Source organism: Takifugu flavidus, chromosome 13 (assembly GCF_003711565.1).
Source record: "Takifugu flavidus isolate HTHZ2018 chromosome 13, ASM371156v2, whole genome shotgun sequence".
Taxonomy (NCBI): Eukaryota; Metazoa; Chordata; class Actinopteri; order Tetraodontiformes; family Tetraodontidae; genus Takifugu; species Takifugu flavidus.
In genome coordinates this window covers 4,307,829-4,328,397 of record NC_079532.1, presented here as the reverse complement: position 1 = coordinate 4,328,397, position 20,569 = coordinate 4,307,829, and the positions used below count along the sequence as shown (strand labels likewise).

General features: G+C 43.0%; 3 protein-coding genes across 6 annotated transcripts in view; all 3 read right to left on the bottom strand.

Annotated features, from left to right (window-relative positions):
• Positions 1–3,447: 3,447 nt before the first annotated feature.
• On the bottom strand, positions 3,448–7,165 carry anxa2a (annexin A2a). The gene is made up of 13 exons (XM_057052244.1): positions 7,030–7,165; positions 6,557–6,614; positions 6,382–6,475; positions 5,410–5,504; positions 5,204–5,317; positions 4,976–5,066; positions 4,635–4,714; positions 4,494–4,553; positions 4,309–4,402; positions 4,121–4,216; positions 3,965–4,023; positions 3,759–3,881; positions 3,448–3,674 (listed from the first exon to the last, which is right to left on the bottom strand). Exons 2-13 carry the CDS (start codon positions 6,602–6,604, stop codon positions 3,615–3,617), a joined length of 1,014 nt encoding a protein of 337 aa, XP_056908224.1. The 5' UTR covers positions 6,605–6,614; positions 7,030–7,165; the 3' UTR covers positions 3,448–3,614.
• A 125-nt stretch (positions 7,166–7,290) lies between these two features.
• On the bottom strand, positions 7,291–13,819 carry ice2 (interactor of little elongator complex ELL subunit 2). Of its 2 annotated transcripts, none has more exons than XM_057052242.1 (15): positions 13,635–13,819; positions 12,997–13,098; positions 12,575–12,920; positions 12,368–12,487; positions 12,158–12,292; positions 11,865–11,981; positions 11,418–11,577; positions 11,012–11,190; positions 10,255–10,927; positions 10,019–10,188; positions 9,808–9,937; positions 8,861–8,945; positions 8,612–8,662; positions 7,995–8,238; positions 7,291–7,651 (listed from the first exon to the last, which is right to left on the bottom strand). In XM_057052242.1, exons 1-15 carry the CDS (start codon positions 13,646–13,648, stop codon positions 7,496–7,498), a joined length of 2,682 nt encoding a protein of 893 aa, XP_056908222.1. In that variant the 5' UTR covers positions 13,649–13,819; the 3' UTR covers positions 7,291–7,495. The 2 variants fall into 2 exon arrangements, with proteins under 2 accessions (XP_056908222.1, XP_056908223.1); XM_057052243.1 differs by having other exon boundaries at positions 7,291–7,648.
• A 577-nt stretch (positions 13,820–14,396) lies between these two features.
• Positions 14,397–20,569, bottom strand: part of roraa (RAR-related orphan receptor A, paralog a) — a 146,505-nt gene continuing 140,332 nt past the window's right edge. For all 3 annotated transcript variants that reach the window (XM_057051583.1, XM_057051584.1, XM_057051585.1), the window contains one exon: positions 14,397–20,532. In XM_057051583.1, the coding sequence (XP_056907563.1) occupies positions 20,368–20,532 (165 nt within the window). In that variant the 3' untranslated portion in view covers positions 14,397–20,367. The remainder of the gene's footprint in view (positions 20,533–20,569) is intronic.

Genomic DNA, 20,569 nt, shown 5'->3' with positions numbered 1-20,569 from the left:
CCACGCAACGCCATCAGAAGATTAAACTGCACGCACGCACGCATCCCCGCTCCTCTTGGAGACAGATATCACACTATGGTCAGAGAGGCCACAGGAGGACCAGGACCGTGGTCCAGTCCACCCAGAGAGACATGGGTTCTCAGTCAATGGAAGTGTCAAGCAACGGGAAAAGTCAGCACCCAGCTGAGCCCCGAGCTTTGAATTCTGCTGAACTGAGCAGCTAAAGAAAAGTCTGCTCATGTCTCCTGGCACTTTGGAACCCAACCGGACGGTCTTGGTCTCAGACGTGATGGATTTAAAGCCCAGGTCATTGTTATTGAAATGCAATCGCACCTTGAGTGCAAATACTGAACCATCTGGGCTGAGCAGGAGCAGCGGAGTGATGAAGAGTGTCGACTCCTGAGATGCTTTGTGGCTCCTCGGATGACAGCAGCCGAACTCTTCAAAGGTTTCAATTTTGTTGCATGTACATAAAGCTCTTTTCTAAACTTGTCGATGCTTCCCCCCCCTCCAGTCTGCAGATGGACTGACTGCAGCTCGAGCCCATGAGGAGACAGGCCTTCTTCTGCTCTCTTATGTTGTTTCAATTACCCGTCTGCTGCACAAAGGCGGCTGCCTGATGGTGTGACGAGTGCACAGTTCTCCTCCGCCTGCGCTGTTGTGTCTGTTTGAGCCTCATAAAAGGAAGCGGGGCCTGACGCTGCCAGAGGCAGAAGATCCGGCTCCCCGGTCTGAGCGCAGAAACATCAGCACGGCGTTGTTCTTCAGAGGGAGATGTCCTTCAGTGCGGTGCCAGCTCTCCCCGGGGCAGCGGCAGCGTGAGACACAACCTCTTTATTTACCATATACAGGATGTCTCTGTGCCATTAACGAGCCGGAATGTTGAGCCACGGAGACACAAAGGCTCGGCTCTGACTGGAGACGCTTGGCTTTTGCTGAATTAAACAGTGATAATTAAGAAAATATTAATAAAATTCTGCCTCTCATGGCTCTGTGGCTGTGCTGAGGGAGGGCGTCCTGGAGCTTAGCCTGTAGGAGTTCTCATTTGGAGCACGCCTGCGACCTACAGGGCTGCAGGCGCTCACACACGCACAAACAGAGACGCATGCAGTCGCAGACCTCGGTGGCCCCCTCCTTGATAATTAAACAGTGCCCTGCACAGACATTCTGAGCTGGGTTCAGCGGTGTCAGAGTAGGAGGGAACGAGCCAGAACCTGAAGGAGCTGCCAGCTGAGCGAAGCTGCAACTTTTTGTTCAGCGTGATGAATTAATAAAAAGCACAAACTAATACTTTCCCAGTGTGCAGTTGGCATGTCTGGCGGGCCGGCAGCAGCCAACACAGCTGTACTGTGAAAGTTTAATGCTTCTGGATGCCTGCAGCGCCGCCTGGGCTTTCTCTCTGAGGTGTGTGTGTGGTGTGTGTGTGTGTGGGGGGGGGGGGGGGGGGGGGGGGGGTCCACATGTTCGATATAACTGGGACAAGAAGAAAAAGAGGAAGAGGCAGTTTGTTTGACCTTTGAGGATAAAACGACCTGAGAGCTGACGCTGCTCCAATGAAGAAAGTAAAGACCAACTTAAAGGCTCAAGTGTCCAATTATGGTATATAAATGTATGTTTTCTGTTGGCAACAGAAATATTTGATTAAGTTTATCATAATTCCTTCTCTGTATTTTATTTTAACAGTAAATTATTTAGGGTCAACTTTAAAAATACATGTAGTTAAATATGTTAAATCTGATATTCTAAACAGAAGAACTAGCAAACACTGATAAAATAACAACTATATATGTAATAAATATGCTCCACCACTAATCTGGCTGGAGTAAAATGTTGTTTACATCTTCACATGAAATAATTGTTATAACCTGATTGATTCTGTTTTTTTTATTCAAAACTTAATTGATTAGTTTTGTATTATCTGTACTATTACTATTAGATTTAGGCTCAATAGAAGAGGAATGTGTCTGCAAAGAAAATTATTACAACTATATGGGCAACAATATATTTAAAAGAATCCGTCCAATGGATTCCCGTAATCCCAATGATCCCATAATCCCGTCAGCTTCACTGTTTGCCGTCATTTTCCTAAATAAACAAGTCAATTTCAAACCAAACCCGTGCGCATCGGTTACATCTGATCAGAAATCTTTTAAAACCTGTTTGTCGTTAGGTGATGATTTGGTCTTGATGCCACCTTTCAGGCTCCGGGGGCCTGTCATGGCTCCGGTTGTTATAGTGATGTGAGGCCTTCCATCTCGGCCCCCACGTGCTCCGTGTTTGACATTCATGGGGTTAAAGTCCTCTGAATGATGAAGTGCCGGCGTTTGGGACGGTAAATTGCATCGTTTCAATCGAGAAGAGAGTCCCCCCCGGGTCCGCCGGGGTCCCTGTGGGCCGGCCTTGGACAGAACAGCATGTTGTACATCCATATAAAAAAGGGGGGAAATATGGAGGTACTTTCCCCTTTATGATGCGGAGATTAATCTGTCACCACTTTCACGCATAAATCCAACCCCCCCACTTTGCAAAATACTGTTTTACCTTACTTTACACTATATTTTATATTTTTATTGCCTATAAACATAAACCATCACAAAGGGCTAATGTTCTCATCAATATTATGACAAAACGATCATAAATCTGATGCCTAGTTAAGGCTTGAAACCAGTTCCCTCCCCAGTTCCACCAGTGGAAATAACGGTCAGGGGTGTTATTTCATCTTTCTCGACTACAGAAGATTGCGTTTTATTTCAGCTGCTCTTTTTCTCTGGCTGCTGTGCTCAGCAGAACTCTGCTGCCTTTTGGGGCCCTTCTTTTAGCCTTATTCTTCAGGAGAGATGCCTTGACAACACTGTGGTGCTGTTTTCATCCTGAGAGACCGCAAACTAAACAGCAGAAACACGCTGTATAGACGCTTGTTTAGTGCTATGCAAATCCACTTTGCCAGAGGTAAAATTAACATTTTTAATTAAAATATTAGCACCAAACAAACATGGAAAAACACACTAATGATTAAATCATCCTGATAGAGGCTGAGAGAGGGAAGATGGCTTCCGTCATTTAAAAAATTACAGATATAGGTATATTGTATACAGTTGATGTGTTTAAAACGTTAGGATAAATGCATACTGCACATTGATAGACACTAAAACAAAATGTTGTCTTTACATTCCATGTAAATATAAACGTACAGCGTGTCATTAGTGTTATTTTAATATTTCTAAGCTGTTTCATAAAATGTTTGTTACTGAAAATCAAATATTTAATGTGATAAAAAACCTTATATTTTTGCACCGACCCTTTAAAAAATTATTCGATAATAAAACTTCACCCCCCCAACAAACCTGCAGCTGCTTCCGGAGTTTGCATTTATGTTACAACCGCGCCCTCTAGCGGACAACAAAGTGAACATCAGGCAAGCGCAAAGAAGAAAATAGGAGTCAAAAATACTCAAACGAGCAACTTTATTAGCACTTCTTAGAATAAAAAGGATTTGTATCTGGCATCAAAAGCTGTATGCATGAAAAGGAGGATGTTTCATTTCCTTTCTATTGCACATTTCCAGTAAAGGAAAGTGTGGTGCTTTTAAAACTGATAGGTGACATTTGTTTAAATTATTCTTCTGGGCCACACAGGCTGAGAATAACCTTCTGGTAGTCTCCCTTGGTGTGTTCCTGCAGAAATAGGGTGGATGAATGGGTTGACTACTGTACGTATCGTTACACTAATTATAAAATAGAATTTTAGAGGTTGGATACCTGAATAGCCTTTTGCAGAGACTCCCCAAAGTGGGCCTTGTACTCAGAACAGACTTTCTTCAGGTCCACTTCACAGCGTGACACGATAATTCTGGTCAAGAGCTTCTCTTTGGCTCCTTTACCCTGTGGGGTCAAACTTGGGTCACCATTGGGCTCATTTATACTGCTACAGCCTCATTTAAATATAAAGAGAGCAGTGTAAGCACCTTCATGGCTTCATTCAGTCTTTTGGCAAAGTACAGCTGTTTGTTTTCAATACACTGGACTGGGAAAAAAGACCAAAAACTTTAAAATCAAGTATTTCACAAACGATAGGGGATATAAAATAAACCGTTTCATCAGAATTGCTGACAAATGTTCACCTATCACCAGGAAGGACTTCTGCAGGTCTCCTTTGACCTCCTTTATGATGCTCTCCTGCATGTCATAGGGGCTGTAGCTCTTGTACCTCTGGAACACTAACAACGGTGAACAAAGATTAAACTCTTAATGATTACGCTTGACCAAAATCAAAACCTGCATGCCAGTGAAACCCAAAGAAAGTAGGCACCTTTCTGCAGGTGAGGCACGCTTCTCTCAGACATAATGGAGATCCAGGTGGGAACATCAGTCCCTTTAACTCCTATTCCAGCCTGATACAGAGCCTGAGATCAACCCATAAATATCATTAGTGTAATGTTTTTATTCACCATTAGCTTGTTAGCCACTCGTAGTTTGTATCCACTATTAGCTTACTCTGGCATCTTGGTCGATCTTTTCAGAGTCTACAACAGCAGACGGTTCTGCTCGTTTGGCCTGCGGAGGAATGAGACGCCACTCATTTCAGCTTTAGACAGCAAAGAATCCTTAAAGAAAACAAACACTGAAAAAACTGACCTGAACCAGGGCCAACAGCAGCTTGGCGAAGTTTCCAGAAGTGTCGCCTGCTACGTCTTTATCCAGCTCCTTCTTGAACACTAAGAGAGGCGGCAAAGTACAAACAAGATTAAATTAGGATTGTGCCAAACACATCAACAGTTGCTCTTTGATTGCATTTTCAAAGTTGAGTCGCTTACAACCTGAGGTGGAACAACATCAGATGCTGAAATGTGTGTGTGTGTCTGTGTGTGTGTCATGCAACTTGTCAGCAGGAATTAATGTGGGATGTGAAGAATGCATTCATAACAAAATATTTGATAGATGACATTCAAGGCTTTTGTTTAAAAAAAAAAACTTACATTCCTTGTAGACTTGCTTGATTTCCAAAAGCTCAGTGTTGCTCCGTGAGCACAGAATCTCAATTAAAGTTTCTTCATCTGTTCCTAATCCCTGAAACAACATTTTGATTAAATCAAAAACCAGACAGTTGCTACTGAAACTGAGATGGAATGCAGTTCCGAAATATAACCAGAAGAGGGCAGTAAAGCTCCTCTGATAAAGCCCCGGATAAAATCTCTCTTCTGCACCTTGATGGATCCTCTGATCTCCGAGGCGTCATACTGAGTTGTACTCTTCATCAGTCCAAGGATCACACTTTCCAAAGAGCCAGAGAGCGCCCCCTTCAGGGCTGTGATCATGTCCTATAAACACAGGAGCAGAATCAGACTCATTGAATGTAGCATTTAATGATACATGTGAACAGTTTGAGATATTATTTTATGATGTAAAGTACCTTTTTTGCCTTCCTTTCATAAGAAAATGCAATTTCTCTTCTTTGGGAGTAGGTTCGCTTTGTTAAGACGTCAATGATGGTCTGTTCATCCACTCCTACAGTGTCAGCAGACGTGACAATGTAATGTGCAGTTTTCCTCTATTTAAATACTGAAAGCCATTAAAAGGCCACCCCGTAGTTTACACAGTTGCACAACTAACTGATTTGTTGAAAATGCTGTGAAAATATCACCATCCCCCTTCCCGAACACACACACACACACACACACACAGATGTGTCATGATTAATGGGTGATACTGCTGGGCCAAAGGCTAAAATGGGTTTCCTAAAACAGGGACTAGTCAGAGTGGGATAAAACAGACTGGATATTATCCACGTCAACATCCAACCGACACAAAATGTCACCACACCAGCTTAACAGCCACTTAAAGCTTCATTCTTATGTTTTGACATGAACTCGTACAGCCTGTCAGGTAGTAGCTGACCTTGAGTGTAATATTACAATATTTAAATCTAGACTATCCAGTAATAGGGGCAACTTTCAGTGCCAAAAAGCCAAATGTGACTCGGAGCATGTGAGAAGTTGAGGAAAATAAGGGAGCTTCAAAAAGTATCTGCAGAGTTTGTTCAGGGTAACCCGATGCTGCCAGGTCAGCTGAACACGTGCTAGCTTGAGTTAAAGTCTGTTTTATAGACAAACACAGATATGAAGGTTTTGGCAGTAAGATATTCCCTTCAGTCTCATTAGTAAAAGAACATCTCTCAACAGAACGCGATCTTCTGCAGGACACAATGGCGGAGCGAGCGAGCGATCGAAGGGTTGCCAACGCCGAGGCGCAGACTTGGAGGGGTTCCCAGCACTGGTGAAAACACCGAGCCAGGATGCTGACTCACAAATACCAGCTGCTCATCTGCAGGGGGAAGTTACAGCGCACAACACTGGACTTTCCTATACGTTGTGTGGTGTCCTACCTTTGGTTTTAATGGCCGTCTCTATTCTGGCGGCATCTCGGTTCGGGTCGAAGTCCACGGCAGGCACCACGGTGGGGAAGGTGGGTTCATGGGACTGAGGATTCAGAGGAAATGACTGGAGTCAGATAACAGTAACCTGCACAGATCATCGTTAGGATGCATCCATGAGGATTACCCCGACATTGAGGGTCAGCTGTCCCAGGAATTCTGATACCATCGCCATTCTGAAGGCCCTGCAACAGAGACAAAGCTGTCAACACTTCATCTAGTAATCAAGTCATTTAATCCCATCATACACAGGAAGCAGCCATGTTTATTGTGTCTTTAGTGGCTAAAGACACAACAAACGTGGCTACACAGGCCCCTATAGCACCACCAGACCATCACACAGTTCAAAATGCCTCATAAAACATTAACAAGAGAAAACCCGTGAACACTAAACTCATTGTTGAACTCAAGTCAATCCCAGGGGAGACACACCCAAAACTGCCACCGTCTGAGTGCATTCACTCACTAACTCAGAGAGGAGACGGAGGAATGAAGGAATTTTGGCTTTGTTTACCCCAAACTGGCAGAACGGAAGTCGTTCAGTGCTGCAAACTGATCCAGATGTAATGAAAGTCACATGAGTGGAAGAACATAACTTACCTGTTGTGACAGTGGAGAGGGGGGATGAGGCTTGTCCAGCTGCTCTTTAAGTGGAATGGTATAGACTTTAAAGCTGTGGCTCCCCCCTTTCCCCAGAGCTGACTCACACTCTCCTCCCCCTTCCGAGAGAAGTCAGGGCTCCACCCTGTTCCGCGGGTGGCCACCAGAGGCGCTGCAGAGGGCTGTTCCAGTCACACCCGTCCTCGGAGGATTTGATTTAAATGCAAAAACTAATCTTATCTTACCCAAACAAAGCAGAGGTCAGCTATAAACAAGGGTGTTTTATTGCTTCCATTGCTACAGAGTTTACACGCACAAAAATATGTCTGAACATAATAAATATATTGTGAAAAAGTGCTACAATGTGAATATTTTAAAGATTTTGCTACATTTCCTGTAAGAAATCGATGCTCTTCAGCTTCTCCTCTGTGCCGGGATCACTGGTCCGTGTGGGAGGTTCGTGATTTCAGACGGACTTGTGAATTAACTTTTTCATGTACTTGTTACGCCTGGCGGCACGCTTCTTCTTCTTTTTCTTCTTGGCGTTCCCTTCTGTGTTGTTTTTTCCGTGTTGTCTGCCTCCCTGGCTTTGGGCCCACTGGTTTCCACCTTTAACCTTCTGCTGGGATAAAAGATAGTTGCAGTTGGAAACCGCTCAATCTGGCATCGACGTACTCTTGCTAGTCCATTAGTGGTGGGGAGCTTTAAAATCACATTAAACGTGTGAGCAAACTTATGCTGCTTCTGCTCTGTGGAATTTCTGACAGACATTCGATGAATTTCTCGGTCTGCACAGATAAAACCTGTCGAGCTGCTTCTGTGGTCGCTTTGGTTGTTACTTTTGTGAAATGACACCTCAGTATTTGTCCATCCCACATCCATCAGCACTAATGGATCACTTGTAAATGACCTGGTGTAGATGTGTGACACCTAAAGGGCGCTGCCTTCGTTGGTACTTTAGTCACCTTCAGGACGTTTGTCACTGGGAAGCTGCAGGGGATCCGGCCGTGCCTCTGGTGGAAGGGAAGAACAACAGCTGGATCGACGGGAATCCAGGGAATAGCCCCTGAAGCTGGGGGCCGAGGAATGGAGCTGTGGACCTGCTGCAGGTTGTAGGACCCTCGTGCCACCTTCCCACCCGCTTCTTTCATTAAGGCCACAAACGGCTCCCCTGCCTTGTGCACGATCAGGTAGCGTCCTTCCGCTAACCTACCAAGACAAACGTCAGGGAGGGTGTGTTGACGGCAAAAACAAACAAAGCAGATTGTGTTGTTGGACAGAGGAGCTTCTTGTCTCATGCTAAGTGGCTGGAATGCAGAGGAACAGAGCCTTAAGAAAGCAGAAGGTGACCCATCGGCTGTGTGTGTTGTGTAATGAGTTGCGTAACAATTGCCTGATATAAATCTGCTTCTACATCCCGTAATTGGCAGAAAAACCATGAGACAAATCATCAGATGTTGCCAAATAATGGGAATAATAGTCACACCGACTTGATAGAACAGGCGTAGTATAAAAAGGATGAGTTTGTGCCCAGAGGGGAACTTTAATGATCTGCATCGAGTGTCTTTCCTCCACAGCTCACCCCGACAGCTTCTTCAGGAGGTGGTGCAGGATATTCAGCGACTTGGACGGCCTGCAGACGGAAAAGACACATCAGCGGGTGCAGCTAGTGTATTTTAACAGGGAGTGGTCTAACTTTCACCACTCACCGGTGACTAAACCAGCAGCAATGACAACTAGCAGTGAGGGAAAATCTGAGCTTACTGGTGAAGCTGACTGAAATCAAACAGCTGAGATTTGGTTACTCCAGCCCGCCCGCACCAGCACTCACTTGAACCCGCAGGAGATGCTGTGTATCCAGCCGTCAGGCAGCTTCCTCAGCAGAGCCACTTTTGATGTGTGTGCATTGATGTGAGCTGCGGAGACAGACGCAGAGGGTGAGGGATACACCGAGGAAATAGCGGGAGCTAATGAGCGCGCTCATCCAGAGCGCCGCTTCATCAGCGCTGCCATTGCGTCTGCTCGCTGAGTAATTAGTCTAGGATGGTTTGCCAGCGTATCTGCAAGCTGGAGTGGGCGGAAAGAAGAGTTGTTGGTCCTGTCTTCTTCTCTGCCTCCCACTCAAGCCCGTAACTCAGATTATTTCTGTGTCTTCCTGCCTGTAACCAGTCTGCAACAACAATATGAGCAATGCCAGGATGAATTATGAGCAGGTTTTTCCAAGTTGAGCTGCAAAAGTCATTCTTTCCATGACTGTATTTTAATTCCCTCTTTCCTCTCTGAAGCCAAACTGACTGAAACAGGATAAAACTGCATGATGCAAGATCACAAATCTTTTCTCGTTTTGTTGGAATAGGTGTGGCTCAGCTATTTAAAGATGGTGTGCAAATAACAATTCTGTGAACTGAAATATTCAACATTTAAAGTGCAGACCAGCAGCATTCTGCAGTTGAAGGGAATCTAAAATTTAAAGTGACATTTAACTGACATCTGCACATTCATCATTTCATACAACCAAATGTTACTGTAGCCATGGAAACAAAGCAAACCGAGCCCCTACACAACAGCAGCGGCGCAGTGAGTCATGTAAAGACTATTTCATTGGTTTGTGGGAAGATCATGTGGGCTCTACCAAACCCTGTGAGGGAAAGAGACTCATCCACTTAAATATTACTTTGACTCTGTTGCTCTCAGCAACTCTAAAAGGGGTGGTTCTCAGTTCAAAAGGCCAGTCTAGGAGTAAATGGCAGTTCTACAGAAAACCATGACAGGCATTACCTGTGTAGGACACGGTGCTGGAGTGGAGCAACGCCTCAGTCCACAGCTCACAGGCTTCGCTGCTGCTCAGGCATTCCACACCGTAACACAACTGGTACTCAAGCTTTGGCAGCACGTGCACCGGAACGTGCTTCCAGGGACAAAACAGGGTTCAATTTTAGGATTCGCCAACTGGATCAGTGCAATTCTGGATCGGCTGTGTGGGCTGTACCTTGTTTTCACTGCTGCCTACACTTCTGGTGTGGCTCAGAGCGACAGAAGTGCGCACCATGAGCAGCAAATCGTGCAGACTGTAGAGTTTGTAGATCAGATTGCCCTCTTCTGGAGCATTATAGTCTTGTTCATCTTCAGCACCCGCCTGCAGGTCCTCGGACAACAGTCCTGAAAGAAAACCAAGTTTAGCAACCACACAGATAAAAAGCAGATTAAAATCAAATGGACACTGACTCTTGTGCTCTGTGAGGATGTTAACCAGTGGAGCAGATTCGTGAGAATTCACAGATTCGTTTCTTTCTAAATATGAAGTCACACAGGGCTTGACCAAAGACACGGCAGGGGGGTGTACAGACGATTCCAGTGATTGGCTGGGTGACTTTGTCTCCTGAGATGTGGCGGAGGATTTGGCTGAATTGTTAGTGGGGTGGAACATGGCCGATTGCATACGCAGGATCTCACTCAGCTGGTCTCCACAGTCTCGAGGTCTTCGGGAATGCCGTCCGTGTTTTGCAAGTTTTTGAGGAGATGACGACAACTCTGGCTTGTCTGATGTGGACTCAGAGGTCAGAGGGATGCCTGCAGAGAACGGTGCGGCCGAAGGCAAAGGTTGTTTCTTAGGGGTCAGAGTTTGAGACACAGAGTCATCGATAACCAACTTCTCCTCATCAGAGTCGATTGAAGATGTGTGTTCTGTTTCCTGATCAGACTTTGAATGAATCTGTTTAGGTTTTGTTCCAACAGTCTCACTCACAGCTGGGTGAGTTGTGCTTTTGGTGGAATTATGCAACTCCTTCTTGGGTTTTTTAGCGGGCGTAGACTCTCCGAAAGTCTCCAGATCAGTCAGATCCACTTCAAAGTCAAGACTGTCATTTTCAAAAGACACTACATTCCTTTTTGAGCTCTCCTGTTTGAGAAACACAAAACAGAAAATCAGGGTTGAATCACTGAATAAGCCCTCATGAACACCTTCATTAGTGCATCAACATACAGAAGTGAATGGCTTCTCGTTCGCAGGAAGCTCGGACATTAAATGGAAAACGTGCTTTTGCCCATTCTTCTTGATGGAATGTTTCAGACTCTCCTCATGGTAAATATGATTCATTTCTCTCATTGTTATTTCAGTCTTCAGAAGCGGGGAGTCTATATACACAGTCTTCTGCCCTCTACCTGCAAACAAGAGGTTTAAAAATGTCAAACAGTGCCCTCTTGTGGCCATTCGGGACAATAAGCTATTTCTGTTTTAAACTTTTTAAATTTTGCCATTCTAGATTGATAATTAAAAAAAGAAAAAAATATAATTTTCTATATTTTAAATATTATATTCTTTCAAACTCAATTTAAGTCGTTTTTTAAATGTTCCTACAGCTTATGAGATGAAAACTCTGATGTTTTACCTTTTCCTGGGTTTAATTTCACCCAAACCGGCACTTCCCAATGCTCTCCAAAATCGGGCCCATGATTGTTGAGTAGTCTAAACAAGGCATCACGAGTCAAACACACGTGAGGCTCGTACCGAGCAGAAAGCGTCTCTGCATTGCTGTCACTGCTGATTGTCTGTTAAGAAAAAAGGATTAGATCACACGCTCCAAAACAGAGAGGAACAACAATGCTACGAACAGTGAATTGGCCTTCAACAGTCTTGTGCATATAAATCCAACATCTTTCTTCACCACAATTAACGCTGGTGAGAATGTCATGAACACCCTCTGGTGTCTTTTCTGAAAACTGCAAGAGCTGTAACAGAGTTACAACAGACCCGCGGTCATGAATCCCATTCTACTAGTAAAAGCTCTTTGTGACTTACTTTACAGGAGTAATTAAAAAGTGAGACAACTGCTTACAGCGTGCATGTCCTTAGCCTTTTTAGCTGGAGGAGTCACTGATGAAACACTCTGATAATCTGATGCAAGCTGAGCATCAGCAGGCACCATCTTGTGGTCTGTAATATCCACGTTGCCCTGGAGAAATGTTGGGTAGAAATATGGAAATACAGGAAATAAATTAGCACCAGGAGGCTGGATCTGCAAGTCATCATTTCAAGTTGAAAGGGTAAAAATTGGACAGTGGTATTTACGAACAAACTTGAAGCGACAGCCTGGCGTGTTTAATGGCAGTTCTTTTAAAGGTACTTTACCATGATTAGCAACTGCTTCTCGAAGTTCAGCGTCAGTGCTGGATTGAACGTTCCTCCCGTCAAACTTGTCATCTCGTGGATCTGATAAAGCTGAGGAATGGTTTTGATGCACTCCAGACAGCTTTTCAAGACATCCTGGAAAATAATTTGGGCCGTGCATTTAAATGTGGAGAAGAAATCTGATGAAAGGTGTCATTTCATAGCATTTACCTCTGAATACTGCAAAGCTCCTGGTGATATGATATTGTAGTCTTCAGAACAGACTTGAGCCACCTCTCGTAGGTACTCGGTGAAATGCATCACTTCTCTGTTTACTTGGTCTCTCAACCACTAAAATATTGAGGCAGAAGATGTAAACGCAGTGCAGGATGAACTGGCATAATAGAAAGAGCTCTAAGTCTAGGATGAAGAATGTACCTGTGGAGGAGCAATTGGTTTTTTACTCTTTAATATGTCAAGATATATCTTGTGCTCTTTGATGGAGAGGCCTGACTGACATGGGTAGGGCAGTCTGGGTGCAGGGTAAGTGTCATCCACTTCATTTTCACCTTGGCCGAGTGTTACTTCTGCTTTTTGTGCACGCTCACTACCTTCTGCAGCTTCCACCTCACTTTCTGCACATGGGTCCTCACTATCGCAGCTGTCCTCATGTGACTCTTGGCTGACAGAGCTGCTGATTTTAGACATTGAATCTGTTGTGGCTGAACACACATTTTTAGCTCCAGTACCACCGTTCTGTTTTATGCCACCAGCCTCTTCCGGACTTTGAGGATAAGGGAAAGATAAGAAGTAAATAAAAGGACTTGAATTTTGAATTTTAAATCAATGTATTGAGCTACCTTTGCAAAAAGCTCCATAGTTCTCGGATGCTGGGGGAAAGGGAACACCTTTCATAGACATCTCTGGTAAAGAAGGGTCCATCTGGGGCTTCGAGATCCTCCCTTATATTTAAAGCAGGTTAACGATACATTTATTCTTCTACAGTGCCAGACATGCATGCAAAATTCAAAATTCAACTCCCAATAATACGCGAGTCTAGTATGAACTGTTTGTGTTAAAACAGCAGTGACCAACACACATCTAAATAGACAATAACGCTATAATATAGAATACAAAACATCTGGTCTGGGCATTTAAAATTAAATCGTTTTGTAAAGACAATGTGACGTTGCGACCGCTACAACAATTTGAAACGTTTTCCCCATCGTGTCAAGTTCACATTTGTTAGCAAATAACTTGAGAACACCAGGCAGTAAATACACGTGTTAAACAATTTTTCGTGTCCCGGTACAATCCTATGGTTTACAAACGGCTGTAAGCGTCCACTAACGTCTGTCAAAGTTCGGCTACCACATCAACGGCATTGACAACCATTATTATTTAACTCACCCATAATCAGTAGCATGCAAACTAACATTAATCTAGTAGTCCATATCCAATACCAGCTACAAAGGTTTGCTATTAAATTAAGACTTACCACAGCAGTTCCATCAATATTTCGACACCCGACCACTTGTTCCAAAAGTGGCGTTAATGTTACTACAAGTATGTCTATTATTTAATACATACACAACATTTTAAAAAAATGTTTATATTATTGAGTTAGCTTGCTAACTAATGTTTGGCATCAGGAGTGACGGACTTCTTCTGACGATATTAAGAGAACATCGAGGGCCATGTGACTGCCGCTGCTGCCCCCTTCTGGACATTATCTGCTAATGGGCCTCGTCTGTCACCCCAGAAAAATGTTCTTAGTTGCTTTTAGGTGTTTACAGAAAGAACACTTCAGGATTCTCCCCTACCATTCTTAATGGTATTCTTCCATATACCCATTTATTTGCAAATATGGTTTATATTAATATAGTTAAAATTACTGTCTTAGAACAATTTTGCAGTATGCTGTACGTATGTGTTTGTGTGTGTGTGTGTATAAAGTCATGTAAATGTTATCATATGACATTTCATAATGCTATATCACCATATCTAGGCCACATTGAGAAGAGTAGATGAAACATTTATATTCCCCTCAGGGAAATGAGTCCTTCATCAAAATAAAAGACCTCTTTGCCTTACAGCATTAGAACTGCAACCTGTTACAAACAATATGCCAATTCTTTTTAAATCCTCCTTGGAATCAGCAGATGTATGTTGGGAATTTAAAAGAATGTTAAACTAAACAATATTCGACTTAAATTTGATGTAGGAGACAATGGAATCATAAAAGGAGTCAAGAAATAAAAGCATTACAAGCGGTAAATTTTATTATGGGATAACAGCACATAAAGCACATCTAAAATCGATGTGTCCAATGCACTTTTAATAAATGTAATATTAAAGGTACAGTTTCTAAGTACAATATAACAACATTCATATTAGAATGAAAAGTATTTAAAAGACAACATTAAATTTCTTATTCTTCTTTACAGCTGTATTTACAAAATGAATCAAAATACTTATTTCCAAATTTAAGAATCAGACAAGAAGGAGCAAAACTACGTTTGTGAAGAGACTACCTGCTAAAGAGAGTTCAAAAGAGCTGGATAAAAAGGTACATGATCATCTGTCCCCATTTTAACATCAGTAGCAAACTTGTGACTTAGAAATTGTTGACAACTTACAATAGTCTTGGGTTTTCCCATAATTCGTGTGTGTGTGTTTTTTTGCATGGAAAAAAAGAGAATCCATCCGTTCTTCACCCACCCTTCATGTTCAGTTACCCCGACTGATGAGCACACACTGAACACACAACGTTAAAGAAACGCAGATGTCATTTACAAACACAGAAACATTTTTTTAAAAACCAAAAAGTCGATATAAAACAGACCGTGAAAAACTTCATCAAAAGGAAAAAAAAAACAACCCAAAAACAAAAATCCTTTCATGGTGTATCTGTGAGCGATGGAGATCAACGTGAAACGCACTTTCTGATCGAGTATCAGGTGAGGAGTGACTCTACACTCTAAACAGACCATCAAAAACACTGAAACCTTCTATAACAGAGCCCATCGACCCCGGTGGGAAACGGTTCACACCACAGACAGAAAGAGAACGTCTGACCCAACGCGAGAAGGAGAATTCAACGTCATGTACAAAATACATTGTCACCTCAGTACACGTCTGGAGGAGAAGAAGAAGAAGAAGATGAAAAAAAGACAGAAAAAGACAATCCAAACCATTTATGCATCCTGTTACACCGAGAGGCACTCAGTGTGATACGTTGGAGATTATTGCCGGCGTATTCTCACCCATAATTGCTACAAGGTGGAGAGAAAAGGGTCAACTTTGTCCTCAAATGGGAATTCTTGCATGTACAATGGTGGCGTTTGATGTGTTGGAAAAGGCTTGTGCTAATGTTCTGGAGGGGGGGGGGGGGAACACCAAAAAAACTTTCATTGTTGTTTAAAATGGGGAATAACTGAAGCTCTTTTTCTATTAAAACCCAAACACGGCCTCCTTGCATTAGGCGAAGAACTCTGCAGACACGAGAGGTAAATATTCAGTATCTTAAAACCTGACAAACTATAGCCTCAGTGAGTGTTTGTTTTGTGTTGGTTTTTACAATCAGATAAAGAAAAGAACACAATGCTGCTGTTTTCAGTTTGAATATCAGCGTTTTTTTGCACACACCAGTAATGCAACCTTAAATAGCTCTTTTTTTTTTTTTTTAGCAGATACTAGCGTTGCTATAAGTCAGAAGGAAATAAGTGCCTTATCCCAAGTCCAGCACACTGATACAGGTGCCTGCTGGGTAATTTTACCTCTATCATTTCATTATCAGTATTATTTATCGAGTCCTAATATCAATAATACAATAATATGCAGTGAAATTAATGGACTAAGAGGGCGGCCAGGCTTAGGAATCAATACTTTGTTCACAAAATTAACTTAACCTAGCACCAACACATCAGGGCAACACAAAATAAAGGTCAACACACCCTATGTCTATCCAACTAATCCTAAAAGAGGGAAGCAAACCAGAAAGAGAGCTATCGTACAATATGGTGTAATCAATAAACAGATAAATATTTCCACTGGGGAGGCCTTAGTAGCAGTATTTTCCTTTTAACCTATACAGACAGAAATTACAAAGCTACCTTTATACACGTGATCAATAATAATATTAAATAAGGTGAATGACCAGCTGAGAAGGAGGGAGAGAGAAAGAAAGAGAGAGATCTACAGCACACAGGCCGTGTCGAGTTCTCCGTTCTCCAAATGGGAACAGAACTGGTCAAATATACAGATGAAACAAACAAACAAAAAAAAGAAATCCACAAAATTGACAAAATGGAACCGAAACGCGATAAATAAGAGGTGTATATACATGCAGACGCTCGAGGACAATTATGCACAAAAAGAATCCGAAAAACAGACATATATTATTGCTTGACATTCGATTATGGCTAAAAGTTGCGTTTCTCTTTTTTTTGTCTGTTCATCTATAGTCATAAAGTTACTTTGAATCGTTGTCAGCTGCGCGTCGCAGAATGAGTTCTGTTAAAATGTGACAATGGAGACACCGACACTCAACGTAGGCATGACACGACTCAGATCTTCACGGTTTGGGGTCGACGCCCTCCGAGCTGACCTGGTTGGTTCTGTGGTCATCATCCCGCTATTGAATCCTACAACTATCATGGATGGATCAAGCTCAACAATTCCGAAATCTTAACTCTTAATTATTTAAAAAAAAAAAAAAAGTAAACCAAGACCTTCTTGTCCACAATACCCTGTTCCTTCTAATTATTAAAGCCTTGTCTGGGGGTTCTTCACACATACACACACACACACAGACACAGACACACACACTATTGCTTTTTACAGACAGACAACAGAGCAGAGACAGAAGGACCAGCACATTTGACTGACCACTACACACTGATTGATTGAATAGCACGTTAGCATGAGTTGGGATAAGTGAGAAGATGCCGGGCTTCATTTTAAGGGCCTGCCTGAGGACCCAGAAGATGCTAACAGAGTGGTGGGGTTGGTTGTTTTCCTCTGGACAGACGGTGAAGGTCTCCAATTGAATGAAGACCTGAAATTGTTAGACACAGGCATGTTGTTTTTGTTGCGTGTTGTAGGGTTAGGGTTGGGGTTAGGGTGGGGGCAGACGACAACCCCTCACTTATGAGGTTATGTGACCACCGGTCTATATCACAGCAGCTAAAGTGATGCGTTTCTAAAAAGAACAAATAAATAACAGGAGATTCGCCCAATCTTTTTTCCCTCTGAACATCTGCTGCATGTTCAGTGTGCTATCCCACCCACGAGGAGGTTCTCCAAACACCTCGTAAAGTCACAAAAGAGCTAGCGAAATGCTCCGCGGCGGTTCAGAGCAAAGCAAGCGACCTGGTGCCTCCCTGAGCGTTCGCACCTCGTCCTCCACGCCGCTCTCGCCGGGCCGCCGAGGCTCCTAACCTGGATTGTCTAGCAGTGGTTCCACACGGGGGTTTTCTCTCGCTGGGGAGCTGAGGTTTACTAGTCAAGGGCTTGTGCATATCCAAAAAAGCATTGGATTAGTACAGAGATTATTACTACAGCATATCTACAACCCAAACACCATAGATTCTGTATTGCATAAGAATATTTGGTTTTTCTAACAAAGAGGGTTGTTATTCTTTTTTTTAAGACCCTGATGACACCATTTCAAACCAAAACATACACAGATCTATTTTTTTTTTTTAATCTGACAGGAATATGTGTGCACTGATAATACCATGATCTGCAAAGAGATGGGATTTATTTTTTTTTTTTTTTAAATGAGATTTGGAGATTCTTGACTGTGTCGGAGCCGCTAATGACATCAGGAGTATAAATTTCCGAGCCGCCCTGTGATGAATATTCAAACGCATTCAACTCGCAGCCACTTCACATGGAACATCCCTGACAGAAAGACAAAATAATAATAATAAAAAAAGGACTAATGACTACAAACAAATGTCCTCTCTGAACAAAAAGCGCAACAGAATCTCGTCCCTGAGGGGTGACAGCATGAGGCGCTGGCGCCTCGTACAAATTGCACGGCGGAGGAATGATTATGTGCAAACAGACCAAAGAAAAGACAAACAGCTGGATTCTGCAGTGTGTTGGTGACAGACGCATTAACATGCTTTGCTGCATTTCTAAAGGGATATCACTCTTTTTCTGTTCTTTTCGCCCCCCCCATCTCCTAAAGATATTTCTAGATGGTTGGAATGTTTCAGGAATCCATTCTACATTACAGACGGGTAGACTGGAAAGCAGAAGCAACGACTACTGTTTGGCACATCCAGGGCTTTTTTTTTTCCTTTTCTGTGTTTTTTTTTGTTTGTTTTAACCACTTTACTACCACACTGACAAGAAAGACACTGAACAAAACAGGAACACAACAACAAAGCATTCTGAAAATAGCACTTGTCCTACCAGGTTCTTTTTTTTTTTTTTTAAATGTTTCTCCCCTAATTGTACAAACAACAACTATTCTAATTATTGCGGGAATATAGTTAAGTGCTACCTGACATCTTTTTCTCCCCGTCGCTCTCTTTCGTGTGTTTATTAACCAAAACGTGTTACAAAAATAGAGGCTTTACTACCAGACAAGGCTTTGAATATTCACTTTCCCTCCACTGTTGCCTCCTGTGTCCTGTTGTGGCGTTGCTGGTCTGAGGCTAACGTGAGAAGGCAGGAAGTAGTCGCTGAAACAGAGATGCTCAGAGTCTGAAATGTGCTTTTTGTTGGGGGGGGTTAGACTTTGCACCCAGGCTACTACTGCTTGCTGTATCTTTGTCTTCCACTAGATGGATCAGTTGGATTTCGCTGCAGTCTGGCTGTAAAATCTGGCAGTGGCAGTGTTTGAATTTCCTTAATATTTCTTCTGCTCCTCTCCAAACGGTGAGGTGGTTTTTTATTTTTCACATTAAGCTTCGTACCAAATATTGCATCAACAACAAAAAAAAAAGTTTGAAAGTAATTTTCTAACATATAATTACAAGCTTTGTTATGTGTGTGCATATATGCTAAAAGGAGCATGGAGGCTACATTATTGACGGGTGGACAGGTTGAGGTAACAGGTGATGGAGCTCCTCTGAGCTGCCTTCTCATCTACGCCTCTTTGTTCACCGACCAGCAGCCACGCTCGCGGTCCTCGACGGACAGCCCTTAAACGCCTCCGCGCCGCTACCGTCCGCAGCTCCCAGAACTAGTCTCCGTGAGCATGGTTCAACTTGAATTTCTTGTGCACATGCAACACATCACTAGGTAAATATACACGTCTTAAATTAAAGAAAGGTGTAAATAAAAGTGCCTTATCATTTCAACAATTAAGAATGGTCTAACTACTAATATCATACATGTTATTTAAAATAGATTCTATAAACATTACTTTTTTTTTCTGTATAGTAAGTACTTATGACCATATACCCTGTAGTACATTATAAAACAGGTGGAATGGACCCTTTTCATCGTGGGGGTGTCCTGTGCTTCTCCAGGGCACCTGTCCAGAGAAGGATTAATAGCAGATGGCCTTACATGATTTCACTATGCAACGATGGTGGATGGAGTCTCTGACAGCTAAAATCATTGTGGTTGTATTAGAATTACCAGAATTCTGTTTCTTTTCTTTCTTTTTTTAAACGATTGTCCACAGAGAGGTGCCGATTGCATCACCATGCCGACGGACCCTCCCTCAGAGTCGCTGTGGGGTTCCTTCCGGGATCTTCTGCGTCAAAAGGGTACGATGGGACACGAGACAAACGCGGCTGAACCTGACCAGATTGTGTGTATTTGCATCTTATTTATTCCTGTCGGGGCATTTGTGGACATTTTAATGTTTGAAGGTAAAAACAGTCAAATTAGTTTTGTAAGTGTAATCTGAATTTATATAAACGTGAGTCAGATGTGCAGGTAAATCGGGTGGCGACCGGATGGTGGTATACACCGGTGAATAACAAGCTCCTTGGTTGAAAATACACACAAGCAGGTCAAGTTCAATTGTCCACAAATCCTCTTCGGGTCTCAGGGTGTCGGGTCCCACAAGTCTTTCAAAGAGAACTAAATTCAATAAAGTAAACCTTGAGAATTAACTCCGTCCGCCCTCCCTGATGATGTAAAAGGAGAAGTTGAACAGCATGCCATCCGTCCGCTCTGGTTTGTGCAGGGCACCAATAAAGTGTCTCGTATTCCTCCTCCACATTCCCCTATGGTGGGCACACTGGCACCGGGCAGGGCTGCTACCCGTCAACGGGCATGGACTGCTCAAAGTCTGATCCAAACAGCTCCTTGTATAATGGGGGGAAGTGGGCACGCACAATGTCTGGGTATATTGCTTTGAAAGCAGTGAGCTTCTCTGTATGCCTACTGCACAGCGCTCGCAGTGTCGATACTTTGCATATCAACTGTGGAGAGAGAGACAGTGAGAGGGAGAGAGAGAGA